At 46.0% G+C, this 24,876-nt stretch overlaps 1 protein-coding gene across 1 annotated transcript in view; it reads right to left on the reverse strand.

Moving 5' to 3' along the window:
• Window positions 1-18,288, reverse strand: part of LOC119968900 (suppressor of tumorigenicity 14 protein homolog) — a 217,814-nt gene extending 199,526 nt beyond the window's left edge. Inside the window, exons 1-2 of the mRNA XM_038801870.1 lie at window positions 17,968-18,288; window positions 4,032-4,281 (exon numbers count right to left, since the gene is read on the reverse strand). Coding sequence (XP_038657798.1) covers window positions 4,032-4,281; window positions 17,968-18,039 — 322 coding nt within the window. The 5' untranslated portion in view covers window positions 18,040-18,288. The remainder of the gene's footprint in view (window positions 1-4,031; window positions 4,282-17,967) is intronic.
• Between the last annotated feature and the right edge of the window lie 6,588 nt (window positions 18,289-24,876).

The following is a 24,876-nucleotide window of genomic DNA, read 5'->3' on the forward strand; positions in this document are numbered from 1 at the left end:
TGTGAAGCTCCGTGATGGCTGGCGTGGAGAAGAAATCCCCTGCGCATGTGCTGGGATCACGCCAGCAGTTCTGCGCATGTGCCAGAACACGCTAGCGCTCCCGCACATGCGCCAACTTGCGCCGGCCAGCGGAGGCCCTTCAGCGCCGGTTGGCCTGGCGCCAAGCCCCTTCCGCGCCAGCCTAGGAGGATTCAGAGGATTCTGCACAATCCGGGTAGCCCGATGCCGGAGTGGTTCACGCCACTCCATCGTGCCGGTACGGGCCGTCCCGCCAGTTAGCGGAGAATCCCGCCCCATATCCTTTATTTCCAGATACTATGGAGATATGTTACAGAACAATTCACAGGAGCAGGCTGCTGAACCTTTAAACTCAAAGAATAAAATATTTATTATCAAGAAAAATGAACAATATTACACCAGACAAATAGGTTGGAAAGATCTCAATTAAACGCATGAATATGCTTCAAATTCACATTATTCCTTTAACTAGCATTAACTTTTACAGCCACATTAACCAGTGAAGAGTTGCCATTATCTTGGCATAAAGGCTACTTCTTGGGAACAACACAGTTGCAAACGTTTTTCTTCTCGTGGATTTCTGAGCATCCACTCAATGCTCATCATAGATCATAGGTCACTGTACTTCAGTACATGTGACAATAGATATCGATCAATAAATCAATCAGTTATCTTTGATGAGGTGAATAGCCACTGTCAGGTAGATTGCAAATAGTATGGGGGTATCACATAGCCTTGCTTGAGTCAGGTCCAGACTTTGAAAGTAATCAGTTTCAAATTCCTTACTCAAGGCAGTTATAGTCATGTCACTTGTGAAATAATTGTAGGATTGTGATGAATATTCAATGAATGAGTATTCCAAATCTTTGAAATACAATTCACAGAGGCTCACATTTTACTGAATCATATGCATTGGTCAGGTTGATCAACGCAACGAAGAGTTCCTGGTGTTGTCCTCAACATTTTTCTTGCATTTTCCTGGCAACAAAGACCATGTCAGAGGTTCCCCAAGGAGTTTGAAATTCACACTGTTTCTGGGACTGGGAGGACTTCCTCAGCCACAGGAGGTAGGCAATTTAGGAGAATGCATGGCAGGATTTCCCCTGCTATGGACAAGAGGGAAATACCTTGAACATTTCCACAGCATGGTTTATCTCTCTTTTTAAAGATAATTACAATTGTCACATTGCTGAAGCGGGGGCTAACCCTAACCGTAACCTTAACCCTAATTTGGTGGAGGAGTCCTTTTTTATCCCAAGTATATAGGGTGAGAACATAGAGTCTTGATGTGAGCAAAAGTCCAACAGATTTGAAGACTTCAGCTGGGATATGATTAGAGCTGCAGGCATCGTCATTTTTCATCTGTTTGCAGCTCTTCCATCGATGATCGTTTATCCATAAATTCCACAAAAGGTACTGGAAGACAGTCCGGAGATTATGGGCGCGATTCTCCCGAGTCACGATAACTTGGGAAGCTGGCGTCAAAAACGGGCGCGTTTGACGCCAGCCTCCGCCTCCCCGACCGGGAACCGATTCAGCTCCCCGGTCGGGGCCAGTATCGCGCGGCCGTGAACTCCGGCATTGCGGGCTTAACGAATTTCGTTAAGCCCGCTAGCCAGAGTTAGCGACGGCTGACGCGTCAGATGACGTCAGCCGCGCATGCGCGGATTGGACGACTCCAACCCGCGTATGCGTGGATGACGTCATCGCGCTTGTGCGTGAAACCCACGCATGCGCGGGCCGTTATGCCCCGCAGAAGCCCCGTGGATGGATCCATCGGGGCGGCGGAGGGAGAAAGAGTGCACGGGGTAAGTACCCGCTGCCCGCGATCGTTGCCCACCGATCGCGGGCCCATGGCACCCTTGGCACGGCCGTGGTACTGCCGTGCCAATCGGTGCCATGGTTCCCCAGATCGGGACTTTACGGCCGTTTTTACGAACGGTCAGACCAGGTGTGTTTTACGTTCATAAAAACGGCCGTAAAGTCCCGTAAAAAACGGCGGGCAGCGATTCGTGTCGGGAGGCGGGCGTGGGGGGGGGGGGGAGAATAGCGGGAGGGCGTCGGACCAGCGTGTCCGTAAAAATGTACGCCGCCCGCTATTCTCCGAATTTTTGTGCGCGCGGAGAATTGCGCCCTATGAACTGTGTTCACGGTTCAGGATTGTTGAAAACATTATTGGCAGCAGTGATGGCTGTCATGTCATCCTTGAGAAGGCAAACATCATCCTGTGGGCGTAGGCGATTTTTCCCATTTGACCTTAGTCTATTGATGGCTCTAGTGGCTTCAAAAAGGCTCTGCTTGTCATGATGGCCAGCATATTCTTGGATCGCACGGGACTTTCTCTTCCCACCACCTGTCCTTTATTTTCTGGATATGTCTTTTGGTGTCAGCCTTGAGCTAATTGAATGCTGCCTTCTTGGCTTATAGCCTTGAGCTACTCTGCCAGACATAGGAGCTGCTCAATTTTGTTCCAGGAAGTCACACATTTGAGCATAATTTTTGTTAAAGGGGAACTTTGGTTAAATGAACTTCATTTTCAAACAGTGCTAGATGCATTGCTATTTTATATTGAAATGAAAGGAAATGAAAAATGAAATGAAAATCGCTTATTGTCACGAGTAGGCTTCAATTAAGTTACTGTGAAAAGCCCCTAGTCGCCACATTCCGGCGCCTGTCCGGGGAGGCTGACTTACATTCAGCATTACATAGTTGGTAACACAGAAACGCAGGAAAGTATATAGAGTGGTTGGAATCTGGTTTCGTGGATTCCTCGTCCAACATACCCATTTGAGTATCAGCTACAAATCCAGTATTCCATTTTTTATTTTTTTAAATAAATTTAGAGTACCCAATTATTATTTCTTTCCAATTATGGGGTAATTTAGTGGCCAATCCACCTAACCTGCATATCTTTGAGTTGTGGGGTGAAACCCACGTAGACACCGGGTGAACGTGCAAACTCTACAGACAGTGACTCGGGGCCAGGATCAAACCCGGGTCCTCAGCACCATAGACACCAGCAGTATTCCATTTTTAATAAAGTATCACAGTTTATGCATATAAATATGTGCCTTCTGGGGCTCAGCTGCCTGCACACTTGACCAGGAATCACAAGCTTCTGTGTTCAAGATGCACTATAGGGCCTGAGCACAGAAATTAAGGCTGGCACTCTAGTGGACATTCCACTGAGGGAGCATCACACTGTTGGAGATGCTGTCATTTGGATTAGATGTTAAAGCAAGACCCCATCTTCCTGCTCACATGGCTGTAAAGGATTCCATGTCACTACTTCTAAGAAGAGGAGGGGAGTTGTCCCTGGTCTCCTTGTCAATATTTATCCATTAATCAATATCATAAAAAGAGAGATAGCTTGTCATTAACACATTGCTGAATGCGGGAATTTCCTGAGTGCAAATTAGGTGCTACATTTCCCACATTACAGCAGTGACTACACTTCAAAGTATTTAATTGGCTCTAAAATGCTTTGAGATATTCAGCGATCATAACAAGTGCTTTATAAATGCTTTCTATTTTCATACACCTCCAACTACAATTCATCAAATTAGAAGCACCATTAATAAGCTTAAAATGACTCCAAATTAAGCCAAGCTAGTGGAAAAACACAAGACATTATGTAGGAAAAAGTTGCCCAAGTAAAACTGTACCTTCCTGGCCAAATCGTTCAGCCACACACTGGACAAGCTTACTGACCAATCCAGTGGAAGTTCATCTGGACATTCGGCTTATCTTTCCTCTAATCTTATAGTATACATTTTACCAGCCGGTAAAACTAGATCATGAAACCCTCTTATTATTCCTCCTGAAAATGACAACCAAACTCACCTGTGCAGCAACACATTTTAACTTTCCCTCTTCCTTTCATCTTCTAGACATACCTCCAAAAATATTCAATATCAGCTAAAAAAAAAAAACCTCTGCGCATGTCAGTTTATTAAGCTATAAATTACGTCCATGATTCAAACAGCAATGGTTAAATTTAAGACTTTACTTACAAACAAAGTACCACAAAATGGCTGCTGCTCCTCCAAATATGACCAACAGTAAAAGCACTACCAATACAATTTTTGTTGGATCGCATCTCTTCTCAGATTTGTTCTGGGGGTTAATTTCTGGATGTCTGTAAAGTTGGGCTGATTGTGCCGGGATTCCTGGATTCAAAGCTTCATGGCACAATGGTGGGTATTGTGCAGGTGAGTGCTGGCTCATTGAACAGTCTGGTGTGGTTAGAGCCGCAGGATGTGTCTGAAAATTATTGTACAACATACTTTATTCAAATGTTACCGCAACTAACTTTCTGAAGATAATACAAAGATCATTTTGTTTTATTCAGACATTGGAAAAGGCATTCACTAAAGTTTGTGTTAATTAGCAAATGTCATTTGACATACAGCAAATGTGATGGAAATCTATTACATCAATGGTTAAAAGTTACGGCACATATATTGCAAAATATCCAGATCAAAGAGATGTACAAAACTTAATTAAATTCCTGTACTAATATTTACCTGCATTGCATTACTTATGTCCTGGAAAGGATTGACAAACGTTACATCGATTGGGTTGAATTTTGTTACAATGCGTGTTAATAGTGGGGTGGGACTTCTATCTATCCATATGACTCACACAGATAACCTTTGGCCTTTATTTTGGAATCCTAACTTTGAATGGCAGCGTTGATTAGAAGTTAATAATATGCTTCTCGCCAATGGGGTTCTATTGATGGGAATAGAGTGATTCCATAATGCTTAAAATGTTCCCGTTAATTGAAGAGGGACAACTATTTCTACAGAATGGGAACCATAATGTCGAGAAGTTAGTCGGCTCTATGAAGGGAGGAGTGAGGGGATAACCAGGCAAACAGGAAAAGCCCACATTTCTAAAATACATTCATGGCTCTTAAGAGCTTGATGGGATAGACTGTTGGGGACTGAGGACAAGAGGGCCCAAAGAAAGCGGTTCAGGCCATATGCAGGAAAGCTGTTGAACCAGTGTGTGCAACCTCCATCAGACAAGGAGTTGCCAGAAAGAACAGGAAAAGGTTCAGTGACCTACAAGGGAGATCATGGCAAGTCAAAGCAAAAATGCAGTTTCACCATGCACTTTACACAAGGTTCTTATTTTTTTCTCTATCTGTAATTGTTTCCATGTAGGAGAATCAGGTCTTCAGGTAAGTAGTACATGTAGGTTCATTAGTAAAACTGGATAGAAAGCCAGAAGATCAGTCAGCTAGGCAGATATTCGCTGGTTCCTGGTCAAGCAACATCTTGATTTTTAAATTCTCATCCTTGTTTTCAAATCCCTCCATGGCCTCGCCTCACCCCTCCCTATCTCTGTAATCTCCACCAACCCCACAACCCACCGAGATATCGGTGCTCCTCTAATTCTAGTCTTTTGTGCAGCCCCAATTATAATTGCTCCATTTTGATGCCCGTGACTTCAGTTGCCTGGGCTCCAAGCTCTGGAATTCCCTCTCTACCCCTTTTTTTGTCTCTCTCTAGCTCGCTTGCCTTCTTAAAACATGCCTCTTTGACCAAGCTGTTGGGCAGTGGATCTAATATCTCCTTATGTGACTCAGTGTCGTACTTCGCTTAAAATGATTTCGTGAAATGCATTGGGTTGTTTCATCATGGTAAAGGCACCATATAAATATAAGCTGTCGCTGTTTAGAAATAAAGTTAGGAACAAGCAGGTAAAATGAATTCCAGGCGTTATGAGGCCCAGTAAGCCTGAGAAAGGAAAGGGTACACTGATGTGGAACATGATTCAGTGAATTTCAGTGTTGAGCTTCACGCTTTTTGATGTAATTTTATGAATGTATATGTTCATCTAAGACAAAGATTGATTGAAAGCACTTTGGAATGAACAATTCAGCTCATAATAATAATAATAATATGATTGGTCCGTGAGCTATGTTTTCAAAAGCAGATTATTTTTCTGTGGTTTCTTTCTTTTCAGTAAATTGCCATGGTTAATGTGTTTATTTTATCGAATGTTAAGGACACAGCGCTTTTAAGCTGGGGTGGATTTCATTGTCTCCCAAGGATCTAATTCACGATGTATTGCATGCAACTCTTCATAGCAATAAAGGAGAATTAAACAAATAAATCTTAATTATATATATATGGTCTAATATTATTCAAAATTATATGAATGTCTGCATTTCTTTACCATAATAAATATATTTCCATAATTTTTCATTATTGCTATTATGTCAACACTTATGTTAAATTGTTTTAAATGGCATCACAATTCCCCTATTAATAACTCTTACTGGGCACATTGTGGCTCTTCAAACTCAGACCCTTTTCTTTATCAGTACTTTCACTCATTTACGATATTATGATAATTCAAGACATCAAGGACGGGATCGCCGGGGGGTTGCGCGAATCGCGCCACGCCACCCCGACGCGGGACACGATTCTCGCCATTGGGGCCAGCGTGGCGGCGGCCGGGGGCCACGATTCTCCGGTACGGATGGTCCGAGCGGCCGTAAAAGAAAAACTGAGTCCCACCGGAGCCGTTCTAACCTGCTCTGTGCCGGTGGGACCTCAATGTTGAAGGGTCGGGTGGCGGCCTGGGGGTGGGGGGGGGAGGGGGGGGGGGGGGGGGTGCTCCCCAGGGGGCCTCCAATGTGGCTCTTCAAACTCAGTCCCTTTTCCTTATCAGCCTCCAATGTGGCCTGGCCCGCGATTGGGACCCAGCAATCGGCGAGTCGGCCTCTCTGTCTCCGGGCCTCCTTTCTTCCGCGCCGGCGCCTGTACTCCTGCACCATGTTGGGTCGGGCCGGCGCAGACAAGGGAGACACCGCGCATACGCGGAAACCGCTCCAGCGCCCTGCTGGCCCCCTGTAGAGGCCAGAATTGCTGATCCTGGGGCCGTATTGATGCCGTCGGGAAACACCACGGCGTTTCCGACGGCGTCAACACTTAGCCTCAGGATCAGAGAACCCCGCCCCATTTGTCAATCTCCTTTTCTACTCTTGGAAATTCATGCCGGTTGCCTTATGTATCATTCTAATGAACCTGCCTTCTGTATGATTCTCACATCCCTGCTTCTATACTCGAAGGCCAACATACCATTAGCCTTCTTTACCGCCTAAAGTGTGGTATCTCGAATTGGACACAATACTCCAAAAGGGGCGAAGCCAGTGTTTTATAAAGGTTCATAACAACTTCCTTGTTTTTGTACTCCATGCCTTTATTTATAAAACCGAGGATCCTATCAGCCTGATTAACTACTTTCTCAACCTGCCCTGCTACAGTCAACGTTTCATGTACATATGGTCCCTCAGCTCCTGCACCACCTGCACAATTCTATGCTTTGTTTTATTTTGCCTCATTTAACAAATTGAGGACGTCGGTGGTAAATGAACATTAATTTATTAAATAAGTTACAGAGTTCTGCTCAAAGCAGCATATGACTCCCAGTACTTGCTGGGAGATTGAACCACCCAGGCCCTTCTTTGGGCCAGCTTTTATATTACTGCATTATGAGCCCCAGGCACATGGCCTCTTCCCTGAATCCATGAATCCCACGGGAGGATCAATGATAGTTTCTCCATAGTCCTCGTGGGGATTATGACACCCTTCCACCCCAAAATCCGAAAGTCCCTCTTCAGCCGCCAATGATGGGTGCCTTCTGCACCACTTTGCCCGCGCTGCACTGTGTGGCTTTGGGTTGAGTGGAGTGTATTGAGTTGCTGACCGTCGTTTCCTGATTGACCGCTAAAGTGTTACGGCTGGGACCTCGATCCGCGATACGCCGTGGTCTGCCGGAATGGTTTCCTCGGTGTCCATGTCGGATTCCGAGTCATCCTCCGCCTGCTGGATCGGGAATTGTGAACCGGACGGCTGGGTCCCTAACACTGCTGGTTGGGTGTCAAACTGTGCGGGTTCTCGTTTCATCAGGTAGTTTGCGGTGGACCGTCCCTTGAATCCGGACTTTACAAGGGACTGGAATGTTCGTTTCAGTACGATTCCTGGGAGCCAAAATGCTCCATCACCAAAATAGCAAGCAAGCATAGATCATAGGCAACCACCTTCGGTAGGCCCTGCAAGATGTTCTCCTTCACCCAATGACAAATCACCAGGACCGACAAAACTCCAAACGGAAGGCAGGTCTCAAACAACCTCCGATGTGTATTGATAATGGCAAACTTTCTGGACTCCGGGTCTAGCTCCACCTGCAGATAAGCATGACTCATTTGAGCTTCGTGAAGGGGCATCCTCCAGCCAATCTGCTTTCTAAATCCTCTACCATTGGGTACCAGTCCAGTCATGAGGCCCTGTTCACCGTGAGTTTAAAATCGTCACACTGACAGACAGTTTTGTCCAGCTTCATTACCGGCACCACAGGTAAAGCCCTCTCCGCAAACTGAACTAGGTGTACGACCCCCAGATCCTGCAGGCACCGAAGATCTCTGTCGACTTTTGCCAGAAAAGGATAAGTCACAGACCTTGCCCTGAAATAATGGGTTTAAACTTCAGGATCTAAATAGTTATGCGCTATGCTCCCATATGATAGCATAATTTAAGATGCATCTAGACAGATATATGAACAGACGGGGAACAGAGGGAAGTAGATTCTTGGAAAATAGGTGACAGGTTTAGGTAAAGAATCTGGATCGGCGCAGGCTGGGAGGGCCGAAGGGCCTGTTCTTGTGCTGTAATTTTATTTGTTCTTTGTTCTTTATCCTACTCAGGCCCTCTGGAACACCTGAGAGTACGTATCCAGCTTATCGTACAGACTTCTGGTGTTCTTTTGAAAGACCTGTTGCCAGTCAAAATCCACCATGGTCCTCGCGGGGGTTCTGACATCTTGCCTCCTCATTCATCCTCCAAAATGCATCACTTCACACTTCTCTACCTTAAATTTCATCTGTCACATCTCTGCCCATTCCACCAGCCTATTGATGTCGGTCACCCTCCTCCTCACAAATCAGAATACTTTCAAGTTTTATGCCATCCTTAAATTTTGAAATCGTGCCTTGCACATCCAAGTCTAGGTCATTAATATAGATCACATAATGTTGTGGTCCTAATACCAATTCCTGCATATCTTTTTCCAGTCTACTAAACAACATGTAGCAGTGGGCCCCTTTAAGGGGAGGGGTTTGTAAATACAAATCAGTCGTAGCACACAGATTCAGGGGCGAAGTGTAGGTTTTCCTGGGAAGAATCGATCCTAGAGCTGGACAAGTCAGTAGCACATCTTAGGATTCTGTATATAGTCACAGTGAGTTTGGTGGTCGGCAATCACTCAGATACTACACAACCATTCACCAGTACTCTTTGTTTCCCATCACCACAGCCAATTTTGTATCCCTGCTGCTAAATTATTCCCAGGGATTTAACTTTGCTGCAGGACTGTTACATGGCACTCCATCAAACTATGTTTTGGAAGTCCATGTACACCACATCAACTGCATTACCCTCATTAATCCTCGCTGTTACCTCAACAAAAGTAAAGTCATCTTTATTGTCACAAGTAGGCTTACATTAACACTGCAAAAAGGTTTACTGTGAAAAAGCCCTACATTCAATTACTAACAACTTATATAATATGTGTAATAGCACCGTTATTTTGAAACATCCCAAAGTGCTTTACAGGAGCAATATAGGACAAAATATGACACCAGCCACACAAGATATCAGGCCAGATGACCAAAGGTTTGGTTAAAGGGATTATTTTAAAAGACAAAAGTAAAGTCAAGAGGTGGGGAGTGTAGCAAGGGAATACTAGAGCGGAGGTATTTTTTTATTAGTTCATGGAACGTGGGCGTCGCAGGCTGGGCCAGCATTTGTTGCCCATCCCTAATTGCCTTTGAGAAGGCAATTAAGAGTAAATCATGTTGCTGTAGATCTGGAGTAACATATAGGCCAGATCAGATATGGCCAGCAGATTTCCTTCCCGAAAGGCCATTAGTGAAAACCAGGGCGGCACGGTGGCACAATGGTTAGCATTGCTGCCTACGGCGCTGAGGACCCGGGTTCGAATCCCGGCCCTGGGTCACTGTCTGTGAGGAGTTTGCACATTCTCCCCGTGTCTGCATGGGTTTCACCCCCACAACCCAAAGATGTGCAGGTTAGGTGGATTGGCCACGTTAAATTGCCCCTTAATTGGAAAAAATGAATTGGATATTCTAAATTTAAAAAAAAAAAATTAGTGAAAACCAGATGGGTTTTTATGACAATTGGCAATGGTTTCATGGTCATCTTTAATGTTTAATGTCCAGATATTTATTGAATTCAAATTTCACCATCGGCAGTGGTGGGATTTGAACCGGGATACCCAGAGCATTGCCCTGAGTCTCTGGTTTACTAATCCAGTGACAATACCACTATGCCACCGCAACTGAAGACCTAGCCACCGATGGTAAAGGAATTATAAATTCAAATGCACAAGAGGCCAGAATTAGAGGAATGCAGTGTTTCTCAGGGGGTTGTGGGATTGAAGGAGACTACAGAGGTAGGGAGTGAAAAGGCCTCCTACTGAGGTGGGGAGGGATTTGAAAAAAAGGATGAGAATTTTAATATCAAGACATTGCTTGACATGGAATCAATGTGGGTCAGCGAACATAGGGGGGTAGGGAAAGGAGACTTGGTGTGAGTTAAGGCACAAGCTACAGTGTTTATCTTTCCCAAATCCATCCTGGCTTTCTTTAATTAATCAACATTTATCTATGTAACTGCTAATTTTATCCTGAATTTCCATTTCTAAACACTTTGCAACCACTAAAGTTTAAATGACTGACCTGCCGTTGTTGCATTGCCATTAACCCCTTTTCTGAAGAACTGTGTAACGTTTGCTATTCTCCTGTCCTCTGGCACCACCCTATATTTAAGTAGGATTAGAACTTTTTAACCAGTGCCTCTGCAATTCCCATCCTTATTTCTCTCAATATTACTTGAATTCCGTCCTCTCCTGGTGACTTGTAGAGTGGGATTCTCCCAACGGGAGTCTAAGGGCGGGATTCTCCCAACGGGAGTCTAAGGGCGGGATTCTCCCAACAGGATTCTAAGTGCCACAGCACCTCAGATCATCAAACCCCACCATCCCCCGCTCCTGTCCCTGGTGCACCTGATGGGCAGCGGGCAAAACAGGTGGCACCACGCCACCTGGGGCACCCAAGCAGCAGCCGAGCCCATCCAGGCCCAGTCGCCCCAGAAGACGGCCTTCAACAGGGACGCAGGTCTTAGGGCAGGAATCACAGCAGGCCGACTCCACCTGCTTTACCGTCTGGGGAACCACCGAGGCATAGTGTTAAGGACCGTAAAGCTAGAAAGTTAGAAACCAGTTAAGTTGACATGAGTGCAGAGCACAGTTTAGTTATATGGGCTAGGACACAAATCTGTATATGTGTTGTCAAATTAAACACCTGCTCACTGTTCCAACCTGCCTCGGTGCTCAGTCAGATGGGTGTGAGGGGGGGGGGGGGGGGGGCTGGTCTGGGCTGGCCAGATAGGTTGGGGGGGGGGAATGGGTGAATGTGGGTGGCCTGTGCTTACCATCCCACCCCCATTACCCCAGGGATTCGATGGCACCATGTGCTGGAATGGCTAGCTCGCATGCAGGGATATCCCAAGTGGACGGTGGAAAGTGCTACCATGGCCAGGAGTCAGACTTTGTCAAACAAAGAGGAGAATCTGAGCTCATCGCAGAGCTGGTTGTCATCATCATCCAACCCATCAACCAGACCCAGAGTTATTGCCAACCCAGGGCCCACGCTCCATAGTGCGACAGGTATGTATCACGGAGGGGGTTGCAGGCGAGTGGCTGGTTGGGAGATGGGTGTGGGGGTGGGAGCGGTGTCCATGCCTCTGGCCAGTTCCCACCACCCCAGTTGGTGAACCTGGAGGCGATCAGAGCGTTCCGTGCATGTTGGCCCAGACGCACACATCGTGCGACCTCCCTGGGCTCCATGTCCTGCCCATCCTCGCCCGCATCCTCCTTGTCGGACGAGATCTGGCGTTCCTCCCCTTCCTCCAGCACATCGCCACTATGCTGCGCGATGTTGTGGAGGACACAGCAGGCCCCCACGATGTGGCCGTCCCTCTTAGCACCATACTGGAGGGCCACTGCAGAGCCATCCAGGCATCTTTAGGAGGCCAAAGCACCTCTCGATCACTCTCCTGGTTGCTGAATGGGTGTCCTTGTAGCGGGTCTCAGCGTTAGTCTGTGGCCTCTGGATAGGTGTCATCAGCCATGACCACAGTGGATAGCCCCTGTCACCCAGGAGCCAAACCCCCCAGCCGGGGGCTGTCTCACAGACGTCAGGTATCATCGGGTGTGCCAGGCTGAAGGCGCCATGCACACTGCCCGGGTATAGGGCGCAGACGTGTCTCATATCTGATGGTCACATATCAGCTGCACCTTCAACGAGGGGAACCCCTTTCGGTTTGTGCAGAATGGCCTGTCATCTGCAGGTGCTCGTAGGGGCATAGGCATCCCATCGATCACCCTCTGGATCCAGCAATTGCGGCAAACTCTACTACTCGGGGTGGGCTTGGTCTACATTGAAATGGATGTATTGTGCATATAGGGAATATAGGACCTGTGCACCGAGGTCTGTGAGATTCCAGACAGGCCCCCACTTGACACCTGGAAGGACCCCGTCGCGTAAAGATTTATGGCGACCGTCACCTTAATGACCACCAGTGGATTTTAAGGGCATTTAAGTGGTCACTGGATAGACATATGGATGAAAATGGAATAGTGTAGGTCAGATAGGCTTCAGATGGTTTCACAGGTCGGCGCAACATCGAGGGCCGAAGGGCCCGTACTGCGCTGTAGTGTTCTATGTTCTATGGATGTCCTCCACCATACCCCCCCCCCCCCCCCCGGTGCCAGGTACGCCATGATCTGGCGGATATGTCGCACTGTCTCCCTGCTCAGCCAGAGGTTTCGATGGCATGCAAACATTTTTTTACTGTACATGCATTCTAGAGCACATTGACGTCGCTGTTGAGGTGATGGAGAATTGCAATTTGGCGTCAACTCGGTGCCTGCTGCAATTTTGGCTTTGGAACCCATTCTCTAATCGTGTTTCGTGATTTCGGCATCAACCAACAGAGAATCCCACCCAGTGTGTTTGATTGTAAATCCGCCTCTGGCTCACATTGAAGTTTTTAAAAATAAAGAGACAATAGCCATTCGGGAATATGTGAGTGAGCCTTCTTCCTGACCGAAGATACAGAAATCGCACCTATTATTGGCATGCTCCTGGAGACACCCGCCTGCTGAGAGCAGGATATAACCACCCACATGGAGTCAGCCTTGGATGGCTATGCTGGGAGTTGTAACCCGATTGGAAAATCTGATTTAAGCTGTTACTTCCCAGGAAGGTGTGTAAAAACACAGCCTTCATTCCAGTCAGTAGAATTACCTGGTCAGGGACATCCGGTGGTGGCATGTAGGTGGAAGGCGTTGGGTGGCTCCTGCTCGAGGCTCTGGATTTTGGGGTTTATTGCCCGATTCCAGGGGCAGTGTTTGAACAAGCTGAACTAAAAAGGCATAAGGAAGGTGGGGAATGTCTAAGACCCAGAAAAAAGCCGCTGGGAAGAAGGGGGCAAGCGAACATTTGCCTTCAAGTGAATGGGTCAGCCCTGCAGCAGGAAAAGTTGGCACAGGCTGGATCCTTGGGTAGGGCAGCACCCCTCAGCAGTGGAAACTCTGACCGAGGTGATGGCTGGAGATTTTGAGAGGCAGTTCGCCAAGCACATAATTTAAGGGTGGTCATAATTTAATTCCACAAATTCCATGTTAAGGAGAAGGTCCTGAGTTGGGCAAAACAAAGGGCAGCACGGTAGCATTGTGGATAGCACAATCGCTTCACAGCTCCAGGGTCCCAGGTTCGATTCCGGCTTGGGTCACTGTCTGTGTGGAGTCTGCACATCCTCCCCGTGTGTGCGTGGGTTTCCTCCGGGTGCTCCGGTTTCCTCCCACAGTCCAAAGATGTGCAGGTTAGGTGGATTGGCCATGATAAATTGCCCTTAGTGTCCAAAATTGCCCTTAGTGTTGGGTGGGGTTACTGGGTTATGGGGATAGGGTGGAGGTGTTAACCTTGGGTAAGGTGCTCTTTCCAGGAGCCGGTGCAGACTCGATGGGCCGAATGGCCTCCTTCTGCACTGTAAATTCTATGATTCTATGATGAAAGGCATCAGGTGAAGTGGGAAGGAACTGTATTAGTATATACTAGGACTTAATTGTGGAGCTGGCGAGAAGGCGGGTGGCCTTCGGTTGGGTGTAGGCAGCACTCAACAGCAACGGTGTGAGGGACGGGGCGGGTCAGGCCCAATGGGCAGGGCCGGGGATTATGACGATTGCAGGTGGGAGTGAGAGACCCTTGGTTAGAATAGTAATGTGGAACGTGAGGGGGGTAGCGGGGCCGGTGAAGAGGTTGTGGGTTTTTATGCACTTAAAGAGCTTAAAGGCCGGCTTGGTGATGCTGCAGGAGACCTATCTGAGGCTGAAAGATCAGGTGAGGCTTAGGAAGGGTTGGACGAGTCAGATTTTCCATCTGGCAACCTGGCGAGGCTGGGGGTGATCTATAACTCAAGAGACTTCTACTTTGAGATAGTGGAGGCGGCGGAGGCGTTTCTGAAGGCCGAAGGACTGGGGTTGAAATGAGAGATGGGACTGCGATTTGGCTTCGGACTGAAGGGGGGGGGGGGGGGGGGGGGGGGGGGGGGGGTAAATGTTGTGCACAGCCTCATTTCTTGTTTCAGGTTGTTTATTAGTTTTGCACCTGTGGGGGGGGAAAGGTGGGCTTTTGGTTCTTGGGTTGGTTGATGATCGATTATCTTTGCTACGGGCTACAGTGGGTATGAAAATATAGGATTTTCAGGTTATGGCGGATTTCTGGGACGCTTTTTTTGCACTGGCTATGTCTGTGTGTCTTTGTTTTTAGGCACTGGGTCATGGGGAAAGGGATTGGGAGGAGGGGGGCCTGAGCAGGGGGCTCCATATCAGCAAGCGAAGGTTATCTAGTGAACGGGAGTGTGGTGGGGGAGGGGGGGGGGGGGGGACCATGATCGTTGGAGCCTAGTTAAACAGGTATCAATGGGCCTAGGAGATGTGAAAAGAGGGGAATGGGATTAATACTGGGAGAGGTGTTTTCAAGAGGAAGTGGATGGGGGAATTCTGGGAAGGGGGAGTTCGATGACAACAAAGGGACGGGGCAGGTCAAGCCTGATGGGCTGGGCCCAGGGTTACGATGATGTGGATAGGAGGGGCGGGATTGGTGGGCAAAAGGGTGAGGTTTCAGATGGAGAAGGTGGTGGCAGGGAGGCAGTTTCGAGATAGTGACGGGGGCATTAAAGGGGAGGTTGGTGGTGCTGGTGAGCATATATGGCCCCAGCTGCCACCTGTTTGCTCATCTGTTAACTCATGTACTCCTGAACTGCCTTCAGTTGTGGTTCATATGCCAAAATAGGGGTGAAATACAAATTATTGCCCATTCCAGGTCTGCCTCTGTGAATAGTTCAGGTTAGCTTTAAGTATATTGCATGTATATATTGAACAAGGGAAGACAGTAAAACAACATAAGAAATAGGAGCAGCAGTATACCATTTGGTCCTTGAGCCTGATCTGCCATTCAATAAAATCATTGCTGATCAGATTGTGGCCATAACTCCACTTTCTTGCCAGCACTGTACTCTCCTCTCTCTCTCTCTCTCCCCCCCCCCCCCCCCCCCCCCCCGGCTTCCTTGTAGATATTTTTTTAAATGAAGGGAGCTTATTCTGTCAACATAATGGAAAAAAATAATAACTGGTGGAGAAGAGGGTTGTTAAACTGTGACTTCAGCAGTTTGAAGCATCATAAAAGGACCTTTCATGATTAAAATGTGCCCCCTTTATAAATTCTGCATCGAAGTTCAATATTGCCCCACTTTTACGAGGAAAGGTTGAACAGATTCGGCACTGGAGTTAAGAAGAGTAAGACTTGACTGAAACATACAAGTTTCTGAGGGGTCTTGGCAGGGTTGATGTGGAAAGCATGTTTCTTATTGTGGGAGACTCTAGAACTGTTACTGTTTAAAAATAAAGGTCCACTCATTTCAAACAGAGATGAGGCAAATTTGTTTCCCTCAGAGGTTCGTGAGTCTTTGGAACTCTCCTCCTGAAAAAGCGGTGGAAGCAGAGTCTTCATGTGTGAGCAAACGCCGTGGTTACTGGGAGGATATTCAGATATTTTAGGAATGACTGGGAAGACTAATGCTCACCTCATTCAGCCCCTCCACCCACCCCAACGCCCACATGCACATACATGCACATATACATGTTCTATAGGCTTAATACATAATCTTCTGGAGCAGGAAGCTTGATTGATTTTTCCTCTCACCATCTCAACAACACTGAAGCAAATTGATGCCTCCTATTCCAACTATGAATCTATGATAAAACAGGGACTGATCTGATAACTTCTGGGCTGCGGACTGCAACAAGCTGCATGCTTAGCCACTGGACCTGAAGAATTGATTTTATTAAAAGTTTGTTATAACAGATTAGAGAAAGATGGAAATGTATGAAAAAAATGAAATGAAAATTGCTTGTCACAAGTAGGCTTCAAATGAAGTTACTGTGAAAAGCCCCTAGTCACCACATTCCAATGCCTGTTCGGGGAGGCTGGTACAGGAATTGAACCCGCACTGCTGGCCTGCCTTGGCCTGCTTTCAAAGCCAGCGATTTAGCCCTGTGCTAAACCAGCCCCTGTATATGTAACATATAAAACTGGCAGAACACAAGTTGATCCTTAATTGCCAAAAATGTGTTTTTAACAACTGCAAGGTATAAGAGGAGAACACTTCAGCAAGAAATTTCTGATTAATAACTTTTTACACCTTGTTGATTTCCTTTTTCCGTCAAATCAGGTTAATAGTGGGAATCCCAAGTTTTTTTTATTCTTTCATGGGATGTGGACATCACTTGAAAGGCCAGCACTTGTCACCCATACCCAATTTTCCTTGAACTGAGTAGCTTGCTCAGCCAGGTCAGAGAGCAGATGGGGGTCAACCACATTGCTGTGGGTATGGAGTCACGTGTAGGCCAGACCAGGTAAGGCAGGCAGATTTCCTTTCCCTGAAGGGCATTTTACAACAATTGATGATAGTTTCACAGTCACAGCTTTATGTTTCAGATTGAGTACTTGAATTTAAATTCCACCAGCTGCCAAAGTAGGATTTGGTAATAGCCTGGGCCTCTGGGTACTAGTTCAGTGACATTACCCCAATGTCAGCGTCTCCTCAATTATATATTGTGACTTTCTATTTGTAACTTTTAATTTAAATTTCTCAATTAATTCCCAAAGTACATTATATACTTCCAACAGGCAAGAGAACATGCCAAAAACGCGTTAATTCTCAAGATAATGACTGGTACTTTATTTCTGGGTTGCCCTCTACTGCAAAAGGGATGAAAATCATATGTCACTTATTTTGACAATTTCCAAGAGCTTCACCTTTATTAGAGTGGAGCAGCAGCCTTATGATGCTAGAAAATATTTCCCATACATGAACTTAACGCCTCAGCTGCCCAGAGGCGTTATAGCTGATTTACTGAAGCTGCTACTGCAGCTGAAACTTCTGCTTCAAAGAAATCCTGAAAGGCGACCCAGAAACACGAGAGGCACAGCTCTAGCAGGCAGGCGCTTTGAGAAAGCCAGCATGTCACTTTGACACGAGGCGGTGGTGTTCAAGTCCTCTCAGCATTCATTACCCTTTTTAATCCGAATAGCCGAAAACATTTAACTTCGGCTGTGAAATGATCCTGCACAACTAAATCTTTTTTTAAAAAGGCACAACGAACGATTTAACTTTTTAAAGTAAGATTTGGTCAGTCACTAGACTTGTGCCTATTTGACCTCGAACTTTTCCCACACCAAGTGGAAGGAACATTTTATTTTCTCCTCATGAAATTCCTTTCACTCACCTGGCTGCTGCAGACGGTGGCAAGGAAGTCAGGCTGCAAAGTTTGGTTGCAGGGAGCAGCTTCTCTTCTCATTTTTTCTACCCTTTTAAATGCGGAAAATAAATCAAATCGCTTTCCCCCTTTTGTTTGTATTACATTTCTTTCCGAATGACCGAAAGGTGTGAGCGGGAATGTTTTGTCGATTCCTTCTGCTCCCTGCCGCTGGTGATTGAAGCGGTTCGGGTTAGGAGGAACACATCCTGAGGGTGGAAGGAGACTAACTCTCCGCTTGCTGGGGTTTTTTTTTTCTCCTGGTGGGAAGGAGTCGCTGACGAGATTGGCGCCGCTCCTCGGCGGTGGGGGAACTGCGGGCTCTGGCCGCCACCCCTGGGCACAAATCAAAAGCAAGAAAGCAAGCTTTGGGGATGGACGAATGCCCTTTCGGGTGCGCAGGAGCCGGAATGGGACATATGCCTGCAAGCCAGCAGCCCCGAGGAACAATCCAGGGCGGATCCAACAATCAACCCCTCCCCTCCTGTCGTGGCTAGCCTCGCTTTGTCCCACCCCGATTTGGTTCTGGTTTGGTTTGGTTCAGACCGTTTTCGTTCTGGACCACAGCCCCACAGTTTAGGACATAGAACATAGAAAAATACAGCACAGAATTGGCCCTTCGGCCCACAATGTTGTGCCAAACTTTTGTTGGAGATTAAGAACAAATTCATCTACACCCCATCATTCTACTGTAATCCAGGTACCTATCCAATAGCCACTTGAAGGTCCCTAATGTTTCCGACTCAACTATTTCCATAGGCAGTGCATTCCATGCCCCCACTACTCTCTAGGTAAAGAACCTACCTCTGACATCCTCCCTATATTTTCCACCATTCACCTTAGATTTATGTCCCCTTGTAATGGTTTGTTCCATCTGGGAAAACAGTCTTCGACTGGCTACTCTATCTATTCCCCGATCATCTTATAAACCTCTATCAAGTCGCCCCTCATCCTTCTCCGTTCTAATGAGAAAAGGCCGAGCACCTTCAACCTTTCCTCATAAGCCCTACTCTCCATCCCAGGCAACATCCTGGTAAATCTCCTTTGCACCTTTTCCAAAGCTTCCACATCCTTCCTAAAATGAGGCGACCAGAACTGCACACTACTCCAAAAGTGGCCTTACCAAGGTTTTGTACAGCTGCATCATCACCTCACGGCTCTTAAATTCAATCCCTCTGCTAATGAATGCAAGCACATCATGGGCCTTCTTCACAGCTCTATCCACTTGAGCGGCAACTTTCAAAGATCTATGAACATAGACCCCAAGATCTCTCTGCTCCTCCACATTGCCAAGAACCCTACCGTTAACCCTGTATTCCGCATTCATATTTGTCCTTCCAAAATGGACAACCTCACACTTTTCAGGGTTAAACTCCATCTGCCACATCTCAGCCCAGCTCTGCATCCTATCTGTGTCTCATTGCAGCCGACAACAGCCCTCCTCATTATCCACAACTCCACCAGTCTCATCTGCAAATTTACTGACCCACCCTTCAATTCCCTCATCCAAGTCATTAATGAAAATCACAAACAGCAGAGGACCCAGAACTGATCCCTGCGGTATGCCACTGATAACTGGGCTCCAGGCTGAATATTTGCCATCCACCACCACTCTCTGACTTATTGGTTAGCCAGTTCGTTATCCAACTGGCCAAATTTCCCACTATCCCATGCTTCCTTACTTTCTGCCTAAGCCTACCATGGAGAACCTTATCAAATGCCTTACTAAAATCCATGTACACTACATCCACTGCTTTACCTTCATTCACGTGCTTGGTCACCTCCTCAAAGAATTCAATAAGACTTGTGAGGCAAGACCTACCCCTCACAAATCCGTGCTGACTATCCCTAATCAAGCAGTGTCTTTCCAGATGTTCAAAAATCCTATCCCTCAGTACCCTTTCCATTACTTTGCCTACCACTGAAGTAAGACTAACTGGCCTGTAATTCCCACGGTTATCCCTATTCCCTCTTTTGAACAGGGGCACGACATTCGCCACTCTCCAATCCCCTGGTACCACCCTTGTTGACAGTGTGGACGAAAAGATCATTGCCAACGGCTCTGCAATTTCATCTCTTGCTTTCCATAGAAATCTTGGATATATCCCATCAGGCCCGGCGGACTTGTCTATTCTCAAGTTTTGCAAAATGCCCAATACATCTTCCTTCCTAACAAGTATCTCCTCGAGCTTACCAGTCTGTTTCACACTGTCCTCTCCAACAATATGGCCCCTCTCATTCGTAAATATTGAAGAAAAGTACTCATTCAAGACCTCTCCTATCTCTTCAGACTCAACACACACTCTCCCGCTACTGTCCTTGATCGGACCTACCCTCGCTCTAGTCATTCTCATATTTCTCACATATGTGTAAAAGGCTTTAGGGTTTTCCTTCATCCTACCCGCCAAAGATTTTTCATGCCCTCTCTTAGCTCTCCTAATCCCTTTCTTCAGTTCCTTCCTGGCTACCTTGTATCACTCCAGCGCCCTGTCTGAACCTTGTTTTATCAGCCTTACATAAGTATCCTTCTTCCTCTTAACAAGACATTCAACCTCTCTTGTCAACCATGGTTCCTTCACTCGACCATCTCTTCCCTGCATGACAGGGACATACATATCAAGGACACGTAATATCTGTTCCTTGAACAAGTTCCACATTTCAATTGTGTCCTTCCCTGACAGCCTATGTTCCCAACTTATGCAATTCACTTCCTGTCTGACAGCATCGTATTTACCCTTCCCCCAATTGTAAACCTTGCCCTGTTGCACGCACCTATCCCTCTCCATTACTAAAGTGAAAGTCACAGAATTGTGGTCACTATCTCCAAAATGCTCCCACACTAACAAACCTATCACTAGCCCTGGCTCATTACCAAGTACCAAATCCAATATGGCCTCCCCTCTGGTCGGACAATCTACATACTGTGTTAGAAAAGCTTCCTGGACACACTGCACAAACATCACCCCATCCAAACTATTTGATCTAAAGAGTTTCCACTCAATATTGGGGAAGTTGAAGTCACCCATGACTACCACCCTGTGACTTCTGCATCTTTCCAAAATCTGTTTCCCAATCTGTTCAGATTCCAGCTTTCCCAGGCTATCCAAACACACACACATCACTGTCCCCCTCCCTGTTCCCTAGCCTCGGGGTGGGGGCTCCCAGATCCAGTGACTGACCTGCCTGCTCAGGTGCCCTACCTTACCTATATCGTACCAGTGAGAGAGCTGTGAGTTCAAATCCCATTTCAGCACGGAAGGAATGCAGTGTGACATCCTGGAAGGAATTGCATGGCAATGGCAAAAAGCAACTCCTTTAAATCTCCACAGCGGCATACTATTTATAGCTTGCCCACAACACTAAGAGCACCCCACGCAAGCCTACACCTCCACCCTATCCCCATATCAGAGATTCACCCAAATTAAGCTGAGCCCCCAAAACCTTTTTTTTTAATTTAGAGAATCCACATTTTTCCAATTAAGGGCAATGTAGCGTGGCCAATCCACCTACCCTGCACATCTTTGGGTTGTGGGGGTGAAACTAACGCAAACACGGGGAGAATGTGCAAACTCCACACGGACAATGAGCCAAGGCCTGGGACCTCGGAGCTGCTAACCGCTGCGCCACCATGCTGCCCTTGTTGAGCCTCCAAAACTATGATCCAGTGAGCACTTGGGCTATTGGACAAAATTAGGTGTTTCGCCCTATCACAGTTCCAGCAGGGAGATTGTGCCCACGGATAACCCGTTTTGTATGTTTTATTAATTGAAGTCGAAATACGTCATTTCAGATAATAAACCTCCAAAGTTCAACTCTTTCCGAGCACATTGACTTCCATGGTGCAGTTGAGCTTAGGTGATCAATGGGCCTTTTATTAGGTTTTTCATTAATGTTCCCAACCCACTGAAAGATGGGACACCAATAAAATCTTAAAATTCAGAAAGAACAGTACATTCTTTTAAAGCAAAGATTTCAAGCACTAGGTCAGAAGCAAAACGCACATCAGATTATTAGAAAATTATGAAGAATAAACTACTCATAACACAGTAGACATAACTCAATTGTACATACATTACTTCTGAATCATGACCCAAACCAATTTTGATGGGAAGTGGGACAATGATTTTAACATTTGTTTAAGTGTTAAAAAAAAAGTCAGATGGGAACAAATAAACATAGGGACAATAATAGGCCATCCAGTCCCTGAAGCCCATCCCATTGAGATTATGACTGGTCTCCATATCTCTGCTTTGGCCACATCTCCCATCAAGGCTGACACTCCAGTGCAGCGCAGTGTGAGTGCTGCACTGTTAGACATATCAGCTTTTGGATGAGACATTAAATCAAGGCCTCGTGTATCCTCTCAATTGGACATAAAAGATCCCAAGGCACTACTTTTAAAAGTGTGGGATTGTTATTTTGGAGTGTCCTGGTTAGTATTTATCCCTAAATTGACATCACATAAATGAGATAAAGAGAAGAACAGTAAAACTCAGAAATGAGGGGGACCGGTACAACTTGTGCAAACTGATCTTTACATACCTTAAAATAGATCCATGGTATTACAGTACTGGTACCAGTGCTATTGATTTTTTTTTACTCCGGTTTAACAATTATGAACTGGGTTTTCCTTTGGTTGTTTGTGAACAACCATCGCTGTTTGTGAAAGCTCACTGCCAACATTTAATACATTACAATACTGTAGTGAATACACTTCAAAATACTTAATTGGTTATAAAGCATTTTGAGATGTCTGAAAGCACTATATAAATGCAATTCTTGCTTTAAGATTTAATATTAACAAGTACTCTGATCTATCCCTTTTAAGTTCAACGTTCACATTTGCCTACATTAAAATCCATGTGCCACAATTTTTCTTATTCATTTAATCAATCAACATGTCATTTGAAGCTTCCATCTACACGGTTTACAATTCCACCTTTATTTGTGTCATTGGCAAAATTGCATACATGGCTTCCTATCCCATAACATAAGTAGTTAATAAATAATGAATTGGCGCAGTCCCAACACAGATACTTGCAGGACACTGCTTGTCTCAAAGTGCCAACCTTTATCCCTGTTCAGTCTCCTTCCTCTCAGCCAATTTCTTAACTCAGTCAATAATTTGTCGCCAATTAAATAAGCTTAAATTTCAGCTAGAGGAATCTCTTATCAGACACTTTATCAAATGCCTTCTGGAAGTCAATACAAATAATATCCATAGATATTTCTCTACTTCTTTAGTCACGTCTGCAAAATATTCAATTAGACCTCATTAGGCATGGTCTATCCTTTACAAATTTATGCTGAGTCTTTCTGTTCAGCTGAAAAATTTTAAAGATATTCAGTCATCCTATCCTTAATGGATAGATTTCCCAACATGTTGGCTAACTGGTCTATATGTTCTGTTTGCCCCCTCTCACCTTTCTTTAATAGCAAAGTGGTGTGCACAATTTTCCAATCTAAGGCAATGGAATCAGGAAATCCTTGGAAGTTAGGCAGTAATAATGTTGTGTTTTAGATTTATTACATTTTGACAATGGAGTTTTTATTACTTTGCACAATACGGTATCAAAGACATGTTGTTCGGCTACAAGGACGTACAGGTAGATAGCCTGCATTAATAGGGGTAAATCAACAAACATCAGAATACTGCATCATTTGTTATGAACTGGCTGAAAATTGCACTAAAGTGACACAACTCTACATACTTAGAGTGGAAACACAAGCCAGATTTGGCACACAAATACACTCAGAAAGCTAAGCAGCCAATGTCCTCAAGGGTCCACTCAACACATAAACTGGGTTTCCAAGAAGTAGAGGGGGGAAAAGGTCACACTGGAATTATCACCAAGAATTAACATCTTTCAATACAAACTAGAAAGATATTAAAAATAAATAAAGTATTATTCCATTGAAAAATACACAGATATTCCCACTGTAATCCGATGGGCCTTTTCAATGCAATAGGCTATGCATAAACTCATAAATATATCACAATGCATGCATTACTACATATTTCTCTACAAGTTGCTGATCAGACTCTTTATCCTTTATAGGGTATGTAATCTTTGAAAACATATCGATTTTATATTTCATAGATTGAAGAGAAATGGAAAGGCTGGCTTTGAGAGAAACCATCTACTGAAAGATGCTTTATGGATTGTACCCCAAAATAAATATTGACCCAGAAGCTCTACAATGCTTAGAAAGCTCTACAATGCAGCTCGGAGTGGCATCATTCCAGAGCTGCATGGTGCAGAATTGCTGGCTTCATCTGTGTTGATCAAATTGACTGGAAGACTCCCTTTTTGCTCACCTCCTGCAGCCCAACTCTATAATGTTATGCAATTACAATTTATTAGTGTATACCTGGGTCGGGATTCTCCGGTCTCCGATGCAGAAATCATGTTTGGCGATCGGCGGGAGAATCCCCGTTTGCGACTAAATCGGAGGCGGCTCCTCTTTCACGATGCGCCATCCCCTCCAAAGCAGTGTACTCTAGGAGTATGCCGCATGCCATATCGACGGCCTCAGGACGTTACCCGAGACTCTCCCCCTGATGCTCCGTCCCCGAATGGCCAAGTTCCCGACGGCGTGGGTCCCTCATGCTATTGTTTGGGGGAATTTGCCGTGGTGGCTGTGGACTCAGCCCAGCTGCACCACAGTCGGGGGAGAGCCGATCCGCAGGTAGGTGGGGCTTTGGCAGGGGCTGGGGGCACTATTGGGGGGAGGGTCTAGGGTTCACGAGCCTGGCCAAAGGGGCGGCACTATTTGGCAGGCTGGGTCTGCGCGCGGCCGGCGCCATATTGCATGGCGTGGCCACTGCAGGCTACCGCTGTGCGCATGCACGATCACGGACCTGGCAATTCTCTGGCC

Source organism: Scyliorhinus canicula, chromosome 7 (genome assembly GCF_902713615.1).
Source record: "Scyliorhinus canicula chromosome 7, sScyCan1.1, whole genome shotgun sequence".
Classification (NCBI taxonomy): Eukaryota; Metazoa; Chordata; class Chondrichthyes; order Carcharhiniformes; family Scyliorhinidae; genus Scyliorhinus; species Scyliorhinus canicula.